Source organism: Dermochelys coriacea, chromosome 1 (genome assembly GCF_009764565.3).
Source record: "Dermochelys coriacea isolate rDerCor1 chromosome 1, rDerCor1.pri.v4, whole genome shotgun sequence".
Lineage (NCBI taxonomy): Eukaryota > Metazoa > Chordata > Testudines > Dermochelyidae > Dermochelys > Dermochelys coriacea.
Window position 1 is genome coordinate 153,543,506 of NC_050068.2, and position 18,588 is coordinate 153,562,093.

Genomic DNA, 18,588 nt, shown 5'->3' on the forward strand with positions numbered 1-18,588 from the left:
CATATACTTAACCCTGTGATCTTTCTATCGGTCATCTAAAATGCATATTGTGTGTGTATATACCCCTCTATAATACTGTCATATAATAATCACTGTTGGCGATGGTTAAGGTTGAAATTTGGCATACATTCTATTGGCACAAAGCTTTTTCAAACAAATTAATTTTGGGTTTTATATCGTGTGCTTGCTTTTTTTTAAAAAAAAAATCACCTTTCAGAAACTTTGGCAAAATCAGTTCAGCCATTTTTTAGTTATGCAAGAAGGTATGGGGGAGTGCCTATATTCCAATCAGAAAAAATTGTTATCTCAAAAATGACCAAAAGATGACCATTCAAATTTGGCTTATTTGATCTGAAAAAAATTCTGTTCTTTTCTGATTTTAGGAAAGGAGAACTAAGAACCTCGGTTAGTCAAATAGGTCCTGAGCACTTTAGAACCATAGACCAACTCCTCAGGGACAACTCTGCTGTATTCGAAGAACAGCTCTGCTTGCAAAATTTTAAACCCCACATTTGCACTGCATTGGAAACTTTTTTCTTTTTTATTGGGGGAAAAAAGAAAAATGTGAGCAACTAGCAGTAACATACAGTGATAGTAACTTCTATCCACTAGCTCCTCCATTTTTGCACCTCAGTTCTTCCACAAAACTGATACTTGCGCTTCCTTGGTCTTCCCCCAAGCTCCGACCCAATATTCATCCCTCCTCCTTCTGCACAGTTTGCAAAGTAATGGCTCTTCTGGGGCATATAAAAACATGGTGGTGTTGCCCAAGGGTGCATAGGACCTTCCAGGGATCTTGGCCCTCCATGCACACCCTGAAATGTGCTGCTGAGTATCCTATCCCATGGGCTTGGGTTCATACTATCTTGTGCCTGGGATGACCCTGCAGCTGTCTGGCTTTGTGATGCAATGGGACTGCCATGCAGCCTGTGTTGCCACAGCTGACTTTGTCTCTATTGCCTACTGGGGATCTGGTCCCTTACCTGAGGGGACCAGAACTTTTTTCTGGGTCCTTGAGTATTTAATTTCTCAGTCTTAACATTAAATGAGTATTTTTAATGCATGTAAGTATACAGTATGTGTGAATATGCTCACTCTAAATGGGGGTCTGCTTATTCATAACATTTTTGAAGACGACTGAGAATATGCTTTTTAGGTTTGTAAGTGGCTGGCTGAGTTTCTCTGAATTGATCATTTTAATGCTTCTGAGATTTGAATAGTATTGTAGTTGTGTATTAGGGCATCTAAAGCCTTAAGCAGTTTGTAGGTTTTTTCCTCCCCCTAAATAGAAATAAAATTTTTCTAAGCTGTTTTGCTTTATCTCTTTAGAGGGAATGACTGTTGTTGTATTGGACTAGGTGAACTGTCTTTTGCTGGAGAGGATTTCAGTTATGTACCAAAAGGATAGGCATCCTGTTTTGCATCTTTTTTTTTCTGAGCTTTGCCTTTACTAATCTGGTATAACTATGCATCTTGTTATGTGGTGGTTTATCCATATCCTCATGTGTTAGTTTGACAAGTAGTATTGAGAAACTTTAACTGGGGGATGGGAGGGTGAAATAATATTAAGGCATACTAATGTGACAAGGGCGGGAAAGAAATTGGTTAATATTGTATTTAAGAAGCTACCAATGTAAAGGTGGAAGGAAAAGTAACTAAACAATTATAACTAAGATCCAAGTGCTTGTAACTCAAGTATAAAAAGGCGCAGTCTCTTCTGCATATATTACTATGTATTAGTTCTGTTACACTAGCACCTGCAGGACCCAAACAGGTCAGCACTTGACTTTACTAGATACTGTGCAGATATGTACTAAGACAGTTCCTACCCCAGAGAACCTATAATTTAAGACACAATGCAGAGGGTGAGTGAGAAGAGTATAGGGGAGAGAGGACTGAATCAATGTATGTGATAACTTGCATTGTAGATTTAGCTGGGCATTGGTACACAAACTCTTGGTATCCCCTTGTGTTTTAAGTGTACAGCTAGATGCCAGGCAGATTTGTTGCACTTTTCCATATCCATTCATGCTGCTCATTTGATTCACTTTACAGACAAATGCAGGCAATGAGCCAGACATGGAAGATGAACAAGTTTGCTGTGAAGCTTTGGAGGTGATGACCTTGTGTTTTGCTTTGATTCCAACAGCATTGGATGCACTTAGTAAAGAAAAGGCATGGCAGACATTTATCATTGACTTGCTATTGCATTGTCACAGCAAGTAAGTGATTTAAAATAAATAGCACTTGTATAGCGTTTTACCTCTTCAAAACACTGTACAAACTAATCTAAAACACAAGGTAGATGTTGCAGCTATTTATCTTTTTTGACTACAAGGGGTTTTTTTGTACAGAAATACTAAAAACTTTCAGTGTTGGTTTGCTTTGTGTTAAGTTCAAAATACGTTTGCTTTTTTTATGATTAACTGGTTAGTCATGTACAAATATGTATTAGTATGCTGCTTAGCAATATAACTTTGTAATTAGGTTCTGTCTCACCAACTTTCATTGAAATCAGTGACTTGCAGATGTTCAGCACCACTAAGCATTGTGCTGTTTATTTCAAAAGTCAGTTAAACCAGAAAAAAGTCATTAGTGTTTTAGAAATCCTGAAGAGGGTATTTGGCCATTCTGACTTTTGTTCATAATGTGATGCATGTTTTAGTAACACTAATGTTGTTACTTTTTCCACTTGTACTCATTTGTTCAAAAACTCTAATCCTTTTCTTTTACTGGTAAGAGTGAGAACCCGTAATGTATTATAAATGTCCAACTGACTTGACAGTGCTTATTAAGCTTCCAAAAAGACCAGTAGATGTATTTAATGCCATTCAAAAAAGTTAAGTTTTATAGCTATCATATTTAAGTAATATCAGTGGGATAGAACCTTGTCACAGGTTAATTTTCTTCTGTTACATGAATGCAGAGGCAAAGCGTCATCATTTATAGAGGTTTTGAATCGTAATGTCTTCTTACACAAAATCCTCACTCCCATGTAAAATCATATTTTATTCAATGATCATGCCATTCTTTTAAATATTAATCAGATTATGAAATGTCTTTCTTTGGTACATGGATTGTTAATACACATAAATAATGTTGCACCAGTTTACCTGTACAATCATTGCTTCATCTGAAAATCTGTACAAGTTTGTCTAGCTAGTGAATCTGTTTGGGTCTTTACTAAGTATAAAACTCTGAATGCAGATAGAAAATTTAGTAACTGTGTGCTTCTCAGGTAAACTTTAATTGTTCAAAAAAATTTCACAAGCAGCAAATGTGACTGGTAATATCAAATGTAAATGTGTGTTTTTTCCTGGTTTTGGAAGACTTCCCGGTGGCAGCACTTTGTCATAAAATGTAGAGGTTTACTAAAACATTATCTACAGAACTGTTATTTTTATTAAAGACTTCTTCATTCTGGTGTTGTCAGTGCTTTGACATCAGACATTTTAATTCAATTTATAAAAGATCAACAATAGGTAAAAGTGAGTTAAGTCATGATTGTCCAATCTGTTGAATGTTAGTTACCTGCGTTAAATCCTAGCCCCATTGAAGTCAATACAAGTTTTGAAATTGACTTATATGGAGTTAGGATTTCACCCACAGTTTGATTTTCTTTTCCATCTAGATGTGACAAGCTGTAAAGATTTCTACACTTATCTGCATGAAGTTCTGTGATTGACTTCCCAGACATTTTCTTTAACATGTAACATATCTTGTACACTAGAGTTGGAAAAACATTTTTTCTGTGTGCATCTCCTAACAAATTCTTTCTGTTGAGAAACACCTTGAAATGTGGTGGCCTCTTAATATAGCAATCTACGTCAGCCAGAGTGAATGTTATCTAAGACAGGTGTTTTAAAGACTGAATCACTGGTACCAGGATAAATGAATTTAATTATATATGAGCTGAGGAACATGAACACAAGGAATGTGAACTTCAGGTATCAAGTTTTTTGTGGGGAGGCTTAATACCAGAAAATAAGCATAATTACTTCACGTTGACCTGAAGCAAGGATACAATTCTATCTTTTGGTTTGCTTGAAAGCCTTCAAAAGGTCAGACTGTGGGTGTGAAAGCAACTGACACACACTGTGTTTCAAGATGCTGTTTTTTCAACTTCTGAAATCAATTATCGCAAATGAATTCTATGAATCCTAAACATATAACAGTAAAATGTGACATTAAGAACAGTAATAGGCCCATTCCCCATAGTATTTTGTTCAGGAATATTTTGAGTATCAATCACAACAAAATGGTAAATATCATTCCACAGTACTGTTACAGTTTACAGTAGTGTTCTTTAGCCATACAATTAAGTATCCCTGCATTATCATAGGCTGCAGTTAACAAGGCTGCTAGTACTTTGTGATACTGAATGTTGCTTTAGCAGCTTCACAAAAGTTTGAGATCCACACCTAATTAATTTACATATTAGTTTTCATAGCTTGTAGTTAAAAAAAAAAATGTAGACAGACAAAATTTGCTTAACTTTATTTTTAATCGCCCTAACAGATATTAAATAGACTTCTATTTCACCAATCTCGTATTTTTAAAGCGGCCTTTCTGTAATATAAAATCAAGGGTTCTTTTGGTTCAAAGTATATGCACATTACACATCAAACTTGGAGGGTGGTTGCAGCAGAGAGCTATGTAAAGGTGTGTGGTGTTCACCTCTTCTTGAACTTCGGATGCAGTGATGGAAGCCTTTTTTTTTTTTTTTTTTTTTGTACAAAGCTGTCCAGTCCTGATTGTGCAAGCTTGAATAATGCCTGACATCTCTGGGACAGTTTAGTATAGGGTTATTCAAGAATCTGACACCTGCATTTGGTTTAATAGTAGCATTTTCCTTTACAGAGATAAATACCTCATAAGATCTGAATTCTAGGAAGTGGGTCTCACACTCCATGTGTTAAATGATCTAGAAGTATGTTTCATTTATTGGGAAATGAAACACTGCATAGATCGAGCAAGACTTTCATATCATCAGAGTGTGTGGGTGTGTGTAGAAATTTGTTTTCCTTCAGAGTTGGAAAGACAATCAAATGTAGATGAGGCAAAATATCCATTCCCCTGCAATTTTTGATTGATGTACGTGAGGTACGCACCATTCATGATGAGGTCGTCCATGTCCAGTTATATCTAATATGTGCCATGCGGTGTTTGTGCAGCAAACCAGCACTGTTGAGAGAAAATTCCCTTTAGGGATACGCATCTGCAGTGTTTGTTACACACTGCTTCATATATTTTCCATTACTAAATGTTTTGATGCTTGGTTAACTCTCGTAACTTTTAAATTTGAAGTAGTTTATTTTAAAATAAAGACCATTGTACTATAAAATCTCCTGCATGAAATGTCGGTCTAGGTCTTCTGTTTTTTCCAACAAAACTATTGTGTTTGATTTATTGTGACTTTTCCAGCAGTATACTTTTTTTTGTCATAGCAGCTAAAAGTGGTATCTCAAGCAAATAGATTTCTGCATCCTCTTTCAACTGGGTTTTTTGACAAGGCAAGGAATTTGTGATCTGCAGTTGCATACTTTTTGGATCTTTTTTTATGTGAGACCTGATAGTCTGTCATGGATCACACTTGGGCATCCCTCCACGATTGAATTTTTTTCTACATGAGCATTCAACAGACCACTTTGCATTGTTTCCTTTCACTATATGGTTTAGTCCAGGGGTGGCCAAAGTTACTGAGCCTTATATGACAGTCTTCAGAAGTTTGAGATGGGGCACACTGGCTGGGGGTCGGAGCTTCAGCCCCTCAGAAGGCACCTGCTGGGGCTCAGAGTTTCAGCCCCACTCCTGCTGAAGCCCCAAGCCCCAGCAGGTGTGCTCCACAGGGCTGAAGTCCCAAGACCCCTCTCCCCGCTGGGCAGAAGCCCATACTCCACCACTGCAAGGTAGAGGTTCTAAGTGTGTGTGCGCGGTCTCTCTTCCCCTCTCCACCCCCCCCCCCCCCCGACCACACTTTAACTGTAAAAGAGCTGCATACAGCTCACAAGCGACAGTTTGGCCACCCCTGATTTAATCTGTTTGGTCCTGCTAGTGTGGCTAGTATTTTGACATTGAAAGGAGTAACCAAAATAACTATTTAGGTTAGTCTCTTATTACTATGAATGACGTCTGTTGTTTTGTAATGACAAATCATGTCTTAATGATAATTAGCAACTGCTTGTATTGCAGCAAGAACTGACTCATGAGTCTTAACATTTAACTATATTTGGCATTCGCATAAACATCTGATGCAAATATAACATGCTGTATATTTCTAAGTGCTGATAAGTCACAGAATTAACTTACAAACATCTTACAAATTACATTTAGAATGAATTTTAAATATTAAAGTAAATTTACTTATGAAAGATATTGGATTGACTGCACTAGAAAGTGAAGTAACCTGTTTACAGAATGCATATAGTAGTAGCATAACAACTCCACCTCAAAGCTAAGAATCCAGATCCTGTCAGTCATAGGAGACTGCTAAAACTGGTCAGCAAAGGTGCCATTTGTAATGATGAGTTTTCTGTACTTGGCATTTATGCATCAGTAACTGGACTACAGAATTCAAATTGAGTATGCATAAATTTGAAGGCCAGAAAGGGACCATTTGATCTAAACTGAGCTGCTGCTTAGCACAGGTCGTCGAATTTTACTCTGGATCTTGCATCTTACCACAATTTGTGGCCTAACTAGAGCATGTTTTAGAAAAATATCTAGTCTTGATTTGAAGACTCCAAGTGATGGAGAATTTATAAGATCTTTTTGGTAATCCAGTGTTTAATTACCTTGCTGTTAAAACTATCTTATTACCAGTCAGAACTTTGCTGACTTCAGCTTCCAGCCATTAGATCTTGTTATGCCTTTGACTGCTAAGTTAGAGACTACTACTAGTGAACAGCTAAGAGACAGTGTTTACTTTCGATTGCTGCTAACTGGGGCCAAATTTGAAGTGGTGCTTAGTTTTGAGAAATGTTGTTCTGTTTCTGTATCCTGACCTCTTTCTCAGTATATAAGACAATTGTACTGTGTCTTTCTTCCTGCAAACACTAGAGGCAGTTCAAACAGATCTGCATTCTGGGGCTTGACCCACACCCCTTTTTTTCCCCTCATGTCTTAATTCTGTGTCCAACTTGCTAAACAGAGCAGCACTTTAGTTCTCCTGACTCATCCATTACCATCCCAGCCTTTAAAGATTATATGGTGCCATTAGCTAACAATTTTTCTCACTCTCTCACATGCCCTAAAATTTAAGGGACTCTTCCACTTATATGGGGCCACCCACTGAGCTTCTTATCTCTGGTTTTCCCTTCTCCACCATCATGGTGAAGCAATCCAGATTTAGCATAATGAAGGATGTCAGCACAGTCAATACAATAAGTTACCCTTTGGTCACTTGTCTGCCCCCTCAAGTGTTTGTAAAACTATTAGTAGTAGTGATAACCCAGCTGAGAACTCTAGGAACTTCTCTATACCCATTCTTAGAGGACCTGCTCATCAGAACAGCATTCTCCTGGAAACACTAGAAGCAACCCAGAGGGCCCTCTACATTCTCTGGCAATATGCATTTATGATCAATTTAAAGAATATCTCTTTTCAGAGTCAAGATAGAGATGAATCAATTTTCCCAAAGCAGAGAGGGGTTAGTAAGATCCAAGGACTGACTTCTGAAGTGTCATTCTTCCATCTTTATCCAGGACACAAGTCTTCTGATCTCATGCAAAGAGATTATTCAACAGGCATGATCACATAAGAGAGAGCTTCCAGATTTATTTTTGGGGACCTGGAATATGATTGTAATCTCCTCTCCCCACTTCCCCCAAATCTTGGCCACATTTGCCAGGCTTTGGAATTGGGGATCATATCTGAAGAACCATAATACATGGGGGAACGTGGTCATGGTCAGATCTTCATAGTGTCATATCTTCAGAATTATCACTTCCTAGAGGAAAGTAGTTGAATTGGCTCTTTAGGACTTCCCAGATCACCTGAGAGCAAGGCATATGCTGTTTGAGTCGGCAACACAATGCTCCTGGCATACATAAATAAGCAGCAGGGTACAAGAAACTCAAATCTAAATGTTAGAGCAATTTGGATTATTTTTTGGGCAAAATGTCACCTACCTTCTGTTATGGCAATCAAATATAAGGGAGTACCCTGAAGACAAGAGGAGACTGGCTGAGCAATTAACAGGTAAACACCTCGGAATGGTCCTTAAATTGTCCCTGCAACAAAAGTTTCTGCTCATATTTCAAAGCTACACCACTCAGAGATGCCATAGAGCTATCTAGATGTAACACAAAGGCAAGGTTTCAGAGTAGCAGCCATGTTAGTCTGTATTCGCAAAAAGAAAAGGAGTACTTGTGGCACCTTAGAGACTAACAGATTTATTTGAGATTTGTTAGTCTCTAAGGTGCCACAAGTACTCCTTTTCTTTTTACAAAGGCAAGGCTCTCCTTCACCAGGAAACAGGCTCACAAATTTGCAGATTGGCTTTCCTCCACTCTTTCACTACTAGGCCAAGTATGTCAAAAGATGAAAAAAGGAGTAAGACATCTGTTGTTCTCATCCCCCAAAACAGATATTGAAGGTATCGTACTCAGACCAAGTGGAGATCTCATGTCTCCACTCTATCAACTTACTAACAGGCAGGAGCACTTATCCCAGGACTGTTGAACAACAACTCCTAAACATGGCATTATTCTTTCAAAATAACAGGTGCTGCAAACCTTCCATCCCACTGGTGTTCACAATAGATCAGTCCTAGGAAATACGAAGTGTTTCAGCTCATCCACGTTTCCTACAGGATGGAACTAAACCTGACCATGTACCAACCACCATTGCATCCCATGTGTTAGTATAAACCAGTCTCAGACCCAGGCTTATCCAAGTCTGATGTAGATCAGCCTCCAAATTTGTTAGAGCAGCGTCTCTAACCAAACCAGCAGTTATCTCGATCTTTCATGTCTGGGATCTCTCTTAACCCATCTATTCAAAATCTACTGTATACAATTACTTCATATTTCTGGTCCATAAAGGCACCAAATCTCTGCTGTTAAAAGATACAAGATTTACTGCATTTTTCAAGAGGAAAAACGGTGGCTCTTTGGACTCTAAAATCTTTTGTAACCAGTGTTAACTTTCTTTTTATTCATTGCAAGAAATATTTTTCCCTCATTTTGCTCAAACACTCCACATTGGAAGGAAAAAGCATGGCACATGCCACTGAGAGAGAGAATTAAAATATACTTTAATAGAATTGATCAGTTCAGGAAAACATCATCCCTGTTCAGTTCCTTCCACCTCTAAATGCCTGTATCTTCAGCGCATCCACATTCTATGCATCTAGTGAACCAAGTGCTGTATCATTGAAGCCTATTCAGCCACAGACAAAGAATATTCCAAAATGGATCAGATCCCATTCGTTGTATTCCAGAGTGGCTTTCTGGGCAGAAGATATGGACGCTACAACAGGGGAAACCTGTAAAATTGCCACCTTGTCAACCATCAAGACTGTTTCATAAAACACTGTGAGCTTTATTTTTCACTCCCAAGCAGAAGTGTCTTTTTAGCAGGAAGATGCTCCAAGAGGTGATTCCAAAATTACTAATCTCTCTTATTATAGGGAGGGGGAAATATTTCTCTTCTGTTTTTGTTCTCACTTCATACTCATTTTTTCTTACTGCTCTTTCTCCCCGAGTACAAGATAATTGGAACAATTCAAGAATGGAAAAAATGTACCAGATTTCTTTTCTGTGACTGAATTTTTTCCAGTTCCACCCTCTTTGAATAAATTTTTTCTGGATATATGTACGATGATCTATTCAAGGTTCATGTGTATATATGTTTAGTACAATGAAAGAAGGTATTAGAAGATTATAACCTCTTAATAATAAAACTTTAATGATTCCATGCATCTGTGAAAGTATTCATCGAGCATGAGAGTGGGAGGGAAATAGCTAATGCTCTGGAACTTTTTGGATGAGTCTGAACTGCCATTAGTATTTTCAAGAAGAGAGATACTACCCATGTCTCAAAAGGAATTCTGTTGTACAAAATGACCTCATTTAATCATTTTATCTGATAGATCTTAGTGTGATGACAGTTGTTCACAATGACAGACGTGTGTGTGTGTGTTGGTTTGGAGAACTTGGCCTGTTGTACGTTTTTCCTGTTTTGTGTTTGCCAAATAATTCTTAGGTTTAAAAATATCTCTTAAATAGCACTTTTTTGCATATTCCGGTTTCTACTATTTTATTTTAAATGGTGAAGATACTAAGTTTCATCAAATTCCAACCATTTGCGAACATACGGTATTGTGTTCTTTTTTACATGTATATGTTGCTGCATGTTACATGTTCATTCAATATTGCTGTATGTTATGTTGCATGATCATCTCAATTCTCTATCCTTTCCAGCCGCTTGAATATTCAGAGAGCTTTTCTTTTCTTATCTGTGTTCTGATTTCATCCTTGTCTTCCTCCCCTACTTTGTGGTATATGCATTTAATTTTAAACATGGATCACTTAAGGGGATTCTCAGCAAGCTGTACTATTTGATTAGAAGAATCTTAATAGGTACATCATGCTCATAAATAGTTTCAACTCTGATTTTTTTTAAATACGACTTGCAATTAGGATGCCAGAAGTCCAGGAACTTGAGAATTATATGCTGAATGTCCCGAATAGCAAAGGTAGAGGGCATTCAGGATATAATTTGTTTTAAACTTCACATTCTCATATCTCACTAAAGTCCAGGTCATCAGTTTTGATTTCATTTGATGCCCCAATGCATACATAGTATGCAGGTGAAGTTGCATCTGCTGTGGAATAAGGAGACCGTCTAGGGAATAAACTGTTCTTGTACTGTATTGCATAGTTTTGCAAAGATTCTTTTAATGCAGTTTACACCCTATGGAATAAAAGATATTTAAAAAGAAACTGTAGTCTTCAAATGTATTGGGGCCTTTTGTTTTTTTAAGTACTGAATGGACCACCCCACACTCTAGTGGATTCCAGTGTGGGGTTAATGTCATGTTGATATTGGGCCATGGGGCAAGGGCTGGCAGTCATACAAAATTGCTGGGTGTTTATTAAATCTATTTGCAGATCACCTTCACTTATACTAAAAGACAACAACATTGATTTTTTGCTCATCTTGTTTTAAAGAGCAAGGTGAGATATTTAAAAGTTTGTCGTATTAATGGTTGGTTCTTTTTGGTTTATAAATGAGTGATTCTCTTGAAAGAAAAAACAAATGAGGGACAATAACTAAAATGTGAAGGTATTGCTGTTGCTTACATTTTGCCAAAAAATACTATATTGTGCAGTTTGACATATAATTTACAGTTGTGTGTGTTTCTCTTTTTTAACAAAAATTTTCACTGATTTCAAGAGGTATTTTTTTTAGCCCACATTGTAATTGTATTGATCCTTTATGGGAAAAATTGAATGTTTTTTCACTATTTTCAGAACTGTTCGTCAGATGGCACAGGAGCAATTCTTTTTAATGGCTACCAGGTGTTGTATGGGACAGAGACCTCTGCTTTTCTTCATTACATTGCTGTTTACTGTGTTAGGGGTAAGGCATTTGAAATTAACACTTTCATTATTCTAGTACAGTTTGATGATCCATAAGAAATGAGTGATAGGATAAAATAATTTCAATAAAGAGTACATTACTACCATGTATAATGCACTTGAATTTACGTGTTTTGAACATTTTTTCTTTGATTATGCTGCTATGGTTCTTATATTGCAATGAGTTGTAGGATAATTCCAATTTGATAGCGGTAAAAATGGTCTCTTATGCAAATACTAAAAATATATTTTTTTAAATTTAACTATTTTAAAAGTGAATGGCCAAACTTCTTTTAAAAGGTTTATTCCTTAGCAAATTAGATAAATATGCATAAATTATGAATAAATTTGTTTTTAAACTACATATTTGTGAAGCAATTCGTCCTTCATTTTCCTGTACCTGTCAGGACTTTCAAACTCTGTGTACTTCTGGCTCTGTATTAAATGTTTCATCTCCTCAGTTGATCTTAGCAAGTTAGTGAAAGAAGCTGCTTTTCAAATATTTAGTTCAAAAATAGTCATTTTTAAGTTTACACACAACTGTTAATCTCTTCAAATATTAAACATTTTCATTTTATTTTTCTATTACAATTCTATTCAGCTTAGAAAAAAATTGTCTGGGTTTAGTGGCTCTAAATAAAAAAGGCATTTGTAACATATTTATTTATTTATATTTGTGTTAGAGTACTGCAAGAGAAAGAGCTAAGCATTCAGGAGACTACTTCACCCTATTAAGACACCTTCTTAACTACGCTTACAACAGTAATATTAATGTGCCCAATGCTGAAGTTCTTCTTAATAATGAAATAGACTGGCTTAAAAGGATTAGGGTAAGTTGTAATATCAGGTGAATTATAGAGATTGGTCTTCCAAAAATTCAGATTAAAATCTAGTTGTAAATTTCACAAAAGATGCATAATTTCAAGCCTTCTAATTTTTTTAAAAAATATTAGGATGAAGTGAAAAGAACAGGAGAAACAGGTGTTGAAGAGACAATCTTAGAAGGCCACCTTGGAGTAACAAAAGAGTTATTGGCATTCCAAACCCCTGAAAAGAAATATCATATTGGTTGTGAAAAGGGAGGTGCTAATCTCATTAAAGTAAGTTACAGTTTGTATTGTATGTTAATTTTGAATATCATTACTTTGAAACCAGAAAAAAAAATGTGGAGAAACTTTATTTTACAGAATGGAACCACAAAAGTGCCTCATTCCATGAAAAATGTTTTGTTTGTAAAACAAATGGTTCTACTTGGAATTTATTAAACTTTTCAAAGTATAATGGACATGTTGGTCTGTTAAGAATACTTAGCGTTTACATTGCCTTTTACATCTTCAGACCACTGTTTGTTTGTTTGTTACAACTTAGTGGGATAACTATATACCTAAGGCCCCACTTGTAATATTGCAGAAATTGCGGATTCCACAATATTAGGTTTCCACCACAGTTTTGATAGCGGGAGTCCCACCATGCTTGAGACTGACCATGGGAGCCCCCACTGTCAGCTCCGGGCAACCAACAGCAGAAGCAGCCCCGTGTTCCTATTCTCACCCTGGGCGGCCAACAGCAGAAAATTGCAGAAAAGTGATAACGGACTTTATTACTGCAAATAATTTCCGTTATTACTTTTCTGCAATTTTCTATGGCTTGTTCAGAATTCAGCTGCAGGTTTTTGACCATCTTCCCACAGTTCAAGTAGGGCCTTATTTATATTCTGCTTTGCAGCTGGGGAAACAGAAGCAACAAGTTAGATTGACAAACTATGCATAGTGAGACAGATATAGAGCACAGAGATTCTTTCCTTTCGTGTACCAAATTGTCTATTAGTTCTTGCTAATTAATTTATTATTCTTTTGTGTTGAAGTTTATGTACAACACCATCAGGTTGTCTGAATAGTTAATCAAGTGTTTTCTGTGCATGAGTAGGGTGATAGCTCTGAGCTTAGAAGCTCTCTTGTTGAGAACACAAAGCAACAGCTAGAATAGTACTTTCCAAAGGTGATGCACTAATTTAACAAGATTTGTCACTGATCCAGATTGATTAGAGATTTACAATTGAATTCTAAAAAGAGAATTAACTTGAAGATAGAATATTTCCAAAAAAATAAGACTACTACTTTAAATTTTTTAGGCTCTTCTTTATTATAGAATGAAATACATTTTAACTTGCCTATATTCTTTTCAGTCATCTCTCTCATAAATGTAAAGCTTTCCAGACTGTTGAAAAATACTTCAGTTTTTTTAATAGTAACGGGTAACAACTTTTCTGTTTTTCAGGAATTGATAGATGACTTCATCTTTCCAGCTTCCAATGTATATTTACAATACATGAGAAATGGAGAACTGCCTGCTGAGCAAGCCATACCAGTCTGTAGTTCACCAGCTACTATTAATGCTGGTTTTGAGTTGCTAGTTGCACTAGCAGTGGGGTGTGTCCGAAACCTCAAACAAATAGTAGACACCTTGACTGAAATGTATTACATAGGTACAGCAATAACTAGTATGTAGTATTTTTAACCATCTATTTTCTAATTATTTAATCTATGTATTATAATGTATGCAAGTGTTTCCTCCCACTTATACTAGTAACTTGTGGTGTCAACTGATTTTGATGCTAATTAAACCCCGCCACATACACACAGATTAAAAGAATCTTTAACTTTAAGTTTGTAAAGTCAGTCACTCCAAAGTTAGGGAATACCAGTGTTAAGGTTGCTTCTGCAACCTTACTTTGGCCCCATGGTTTGTATGCATTATGATAGTCTTTTAATAACTTGATCATGTCCCAGACTGTCCCAGTTTCTTTTCCACCCCCGTACTCCCTGGCTCCCTCCCTGAACTCCTTGCCCTATCTGTGTCCATCCCCTGTCTACTTGTCCCAGTCAGTCCCAGTTCTTCCAGCTCCTCCTCAGATTTGTCTCCTATCACCTTTTTCTACTCCTTAGTCTGCCTTCTTGATTAGGCAGTTGCAGTCATGACACATCTTAGTCTCTGCCACAGCTTCCTTGTCTCAGTTTACCTCCACCCACACACACCCCCACAGGTCTGCTTCTTGTTTCTTTTGCGATTGAATCCGGCAGCTTCCTCCTTTATGCTGCCTGGATCCAGCAGGAGGGTCATTGAGGGTCTACACTGCAATGTAAGCCCAATATAAAATACATTGTATTTTAACCTAGGTTAAGAATTTTTTGACCCATGCTCAGACCGAGGGCTCTGGCATCCATAATGCAGTGTGCAAACCTGAGTCAAAGTAACCATATCGCAGAATCCCTAGGCTTCCCATGGTGCCCCCCCACCCCCTTCATGTGGCTGCTCTAGCCCTAGGACCGTAAAGTGCTGTGGGAAAACTTCATTGCCCACCCTGAACATTACCAGGAAGCAGCTTGCTTTGCAAAAGGTTTGATCTGTTTTCTCTGCATTGCAAACCCAGGGGGCTCTCTGATAGTGTGCTTGCTAATAGGTTATCATACAAGAATGGGTTAACACTGACCTGAATTTCTGCCGTTTGCAGGGGGAGTGTGGCTTCCATTTTCAATAGGGTTCCAGATTGTTGGGATACAGAGGACTAAGTTGTCCCATGGAATTGTGGGATAGTTCCAGATGACTCCCAGGATCTGAGTCAAGTGGGGCTGCGTCTACACTGCAAAGCAGTAGGGCTTGAAACCTGGGTCCCAGCTTGACTCAAACTTGGACCCTGCAGGATCCTGGGACTGTGCATTACAGCCCTGGATTAGCACAATTACAGTATAGACGCAAGGGAGGCTAGCCTTGAGTCCGGGCTCAATCAAGGGCTGATGTTGCAGTATAGACGTACCCTGAGAGCACAGGAGACCATCTCCCTTCTCTCAGTTCTGGTGCCCAGACCCAGCATAGTCTGGAGCAGTCCAGCAAAGCAGTTGCAGAGAAAGTCCTGAAGAGCCTTGGGCTGGAGCATGCCCAGTGCAGATGGAATCTTCAGGGAATTTAGTTGCTACAGTCTAAAGTCTACTGAGTATATGCAAACTGCGATTTTTTTTTCAAAGGCTTATAACTTTTCTCCAAATTTGGATAGATTTTCATAGGAATGGCAATGGCATGGGAGCCTAAGTATGTTATATACACAATGAATCACAAGCTTATGGGGTAAAAAATTATAGGTCACTTTCAAATCAGAGTTGCTTGCATTACAATGTTGCTGGGACATCACTAGGTTGGCCTGTTGATCACTGATTTTAGCTTACTTGGTGACAGTAAAATACTAGTTGAGAGTCTGGGGGTGTGGATGCAAGGAATAGTTCGTGCTGGTTCCTATGTGTATTCCACACATGGGCAAGCATGCACTTCATGCACCTGAGACCGAAGACTTCTGGGCAGTACTCTCTGTTGGTCTGGGCCTCTGCATAGTTGCTCCCCTCGTGTTCTTTACTCAGAGCATAAGGGGCAGTGCAGACCAACACCGCTCAAGTTCTTTCTTATTGCCTCATGGCCTGAGTTGGAATCCTATGTCTGAAACTATCTTTGCATAGTCTTTCAAAACCTGTAAATATAATTGAATATAGTTTTAGTATTCATAGCATTTAAGCATTTTAGTGTTTTTATAGTCTAGTTTAGTTTAGTTTCTCCCCATCTTGGGGATCCTCTTCTTGTGGAAAGGACTATGCTTAGAGTCCTAGGGTTTAAGAACTGTCTCCTTCTTGGTCAGTGATGAACACCAGTGTTTCCTTTACAGCCTTGGGGAGGCTAATATCTCTGTTAAGGTCAGCAGCTGCCACACTCCCTCTCCAAACCTGTGAGGGACAAGAGCTCTGACTGAGGAAGTACCTCATGGAGAAAGCCATGGGACCCCACATGGATCCAGGCCAGGGAGACCCTCTTGCTCACAAATTGATACTGTTGTAAAACACCATCCCTTCAAGCACAAGCTCAGAAGCAGAGGCCAGATCTGCTAAGCCCAGAGAATCGCTACATCTGGGCTTTTGACAAGACTAAAGGGCTCATTCATATACTCAAGGACAGATCCCCTTCCAGGTCTTCTCCTAAAAGAAAGGATCCCTCCTCTATTCTGTCCAAGTCCTCATGGTTGGGTCCTAAAGACCTATGATCATCTAAATATCCAAATTATGAGGATAAGGTGCCAAGGCAAATGGTACCAATGGATCCCACGATAGTGATCCAGCTCTTAAGCCAAAGGATCAACACCTGCTGACACCAACTTGGAACTCCAGATAGGACTCCTCTAAAATATTGTCTTGTCCCCAGAAGAACCCAGAGACCACCATGACCATGGATGTGCTGCATATAACCACCATGACACTTCACTCTCCGGGATGGACTGAAACATGTACCTTTTCAGAGGATATTTTCACCCTTCCTTATCCTCAATTGCCTCTCCCTTCAGGTCTGGTTCTCCTGAGTGACATCTCCACACTGGAGGAGGAACCACCTCAAGGAGAAAAGGATACTCCATATCCTGTCCACAAGTTGAAACATTCACTCACTAGTACCAACAGCATTGCTGTTGGAACCAGAACTTACCTTTTAGTTGCTGGCTTAGGTGTTCTACACAAGCCATTGCTTCCACAGAAGGAGACTAGTCTGGACAGAGACTCTAGGAGGTCTTGGATCCATCCTCCACTCAGATATGACTACCCATGGCACCAGTGGTACCCAGTGTCTTGGGGTCCCCTCAATGGGTTGACCCTTCATACTGGCCATATTGGTGCCCATAAGATCCTTACATTAGGTAACTCTGATCTGTACAGGGATACCGCTGGTCTTCCTCCTCTAGCCAATGCCAGCTGGCTCTGTCAGCATGCAAGGGGGAAGAAATCGAACCAGATTCACCAGTACCAATGGTTCTGATGGTGTCACCTTCCTCACCTGGTGAGGCAACTGCCCCATCCTTGCCATCCCCACCTGACTTGCCATCCCCACCTGACTACCACTACCATGGGCAACATCAAAACCTCCTGCAGAAGGTGGGGGAGAGTGAGATCCAGATTCCACTTGATAGTTTGCAGCCCTCTGAATCCCGGTCAGGTGACCCACCCAGCAAACAAGGCCATTGTGGAACCAGCCGGGATAGTTTAGCATACTCCTGCTTCCTAATTTCCCACCCCAACAATGGCTGAGAGGCAATATTTTGTACCAGCTAAAGGGGCAGAGTTTCTGTTTACTCTCGCTGCCCACAACTCCCTAGTAGTACAAGCAGCCACTAAGACATCCAGGCTTATAGCACTGCAAGGCAATCCTTGCAGACAAGGGTACTTAAATGCCTTGACCCTCTAGAGAGAAGAGGTATTTTTATCCACCAGCCTTATGTTCAAAATTGCTAACTGAGTCTTTATTAGCAAAAAATGTTTTCACAAATACTTGAAGTTCAAAGACAAACTCCCTCAGGAGGACAAAGCCCAATTTCAAGTCCTCATTGATGAAGGTAAACTGGTAGCTAAGACCTCTCTTCAAGGTGCAGTGGTCATGGCTGATACTGCATCTAGAGGTATAGCTACAGCTGTAGTGATGAGCCGTGAATCTTGGCTCCACTTCTTGGGGTTCCTTAGGGAAGTCCAGAATACATTGAGGACCTGCCCTTTTGAGGACCCAAATCTATTAAATGAAAAGACTAATTTTTATGCTTGCTGAGGACTCCAGGACAACTCTCCATTCCTTGGGGATTTATACCCTGGCCCCAAAGAGAAAACACCATAAACCAAATGTACAAGCCAAGACCTTTCCCTTAGCTGTTCTACAACCAGTTCCTTACAAACTTCTGTGCAAATGTCAGAGAGTATAAAGGCCTATATACGCAGCTTTCTCCACCACAGCTACATCCATTCACCCTTCATCCACCAACCAGGTTACTTTTGATGAGATGCTTGAGAACCATGTATCCTTATTGATATCACTCCCTTCTGCCCCCCAAACCTTTGGTCGACTCACCCTTTTCACCCACAACTGAAGGGAAATAACAATTCACAGGTGGGTACTAGAGATCATTCCATCCAACTGCACTATCGAGTCTCTT

General features: G+C 38.9%; 1 protein-coding gene across 10 annotated transcripts in view; it reads left to right on the forward strand.

Moving 5' to 3' along the window:
* Positions 1-18,588, forward strand: part of USP9X (ubiquitin specific peptidase 9 X-linked) — a 200,162-nt gene that overhangs the window by 138,080 nt on the left and 43,494 nt on the right. For 6 of the 10 annotated variants that reach the window (XM_043505905.1, XM_038384263.2, XM_038384295.2 and 3 more), the window contains 5 exons: positions 2,056-2,222; positions 11,478-11,586; positions 12,269-12,415; positions 12,539-12,685; positions 13,863-14,085. In XM_043505905.1, coding sequence (XP_043361840.1) covers positions 2,056-2,222; positions 11,478-11,586; positions 12,269-12,415; positions 12,539-12,685; positions 13,863-14,085 — 793 coding nt within the window. The remainder of the gene's footprint in view (positions 1-2,055; positions 2,223-11,477; positions 11,587-12,268; positions 12,416-12,538; positions 12,686-13,862; positions 14,086-18,588) is intronic. The other 4 variants (XM_038384284.2, XM_043505909.1, XM_043505918.1 and 1 more) reach the window with 1 other exon arrangement.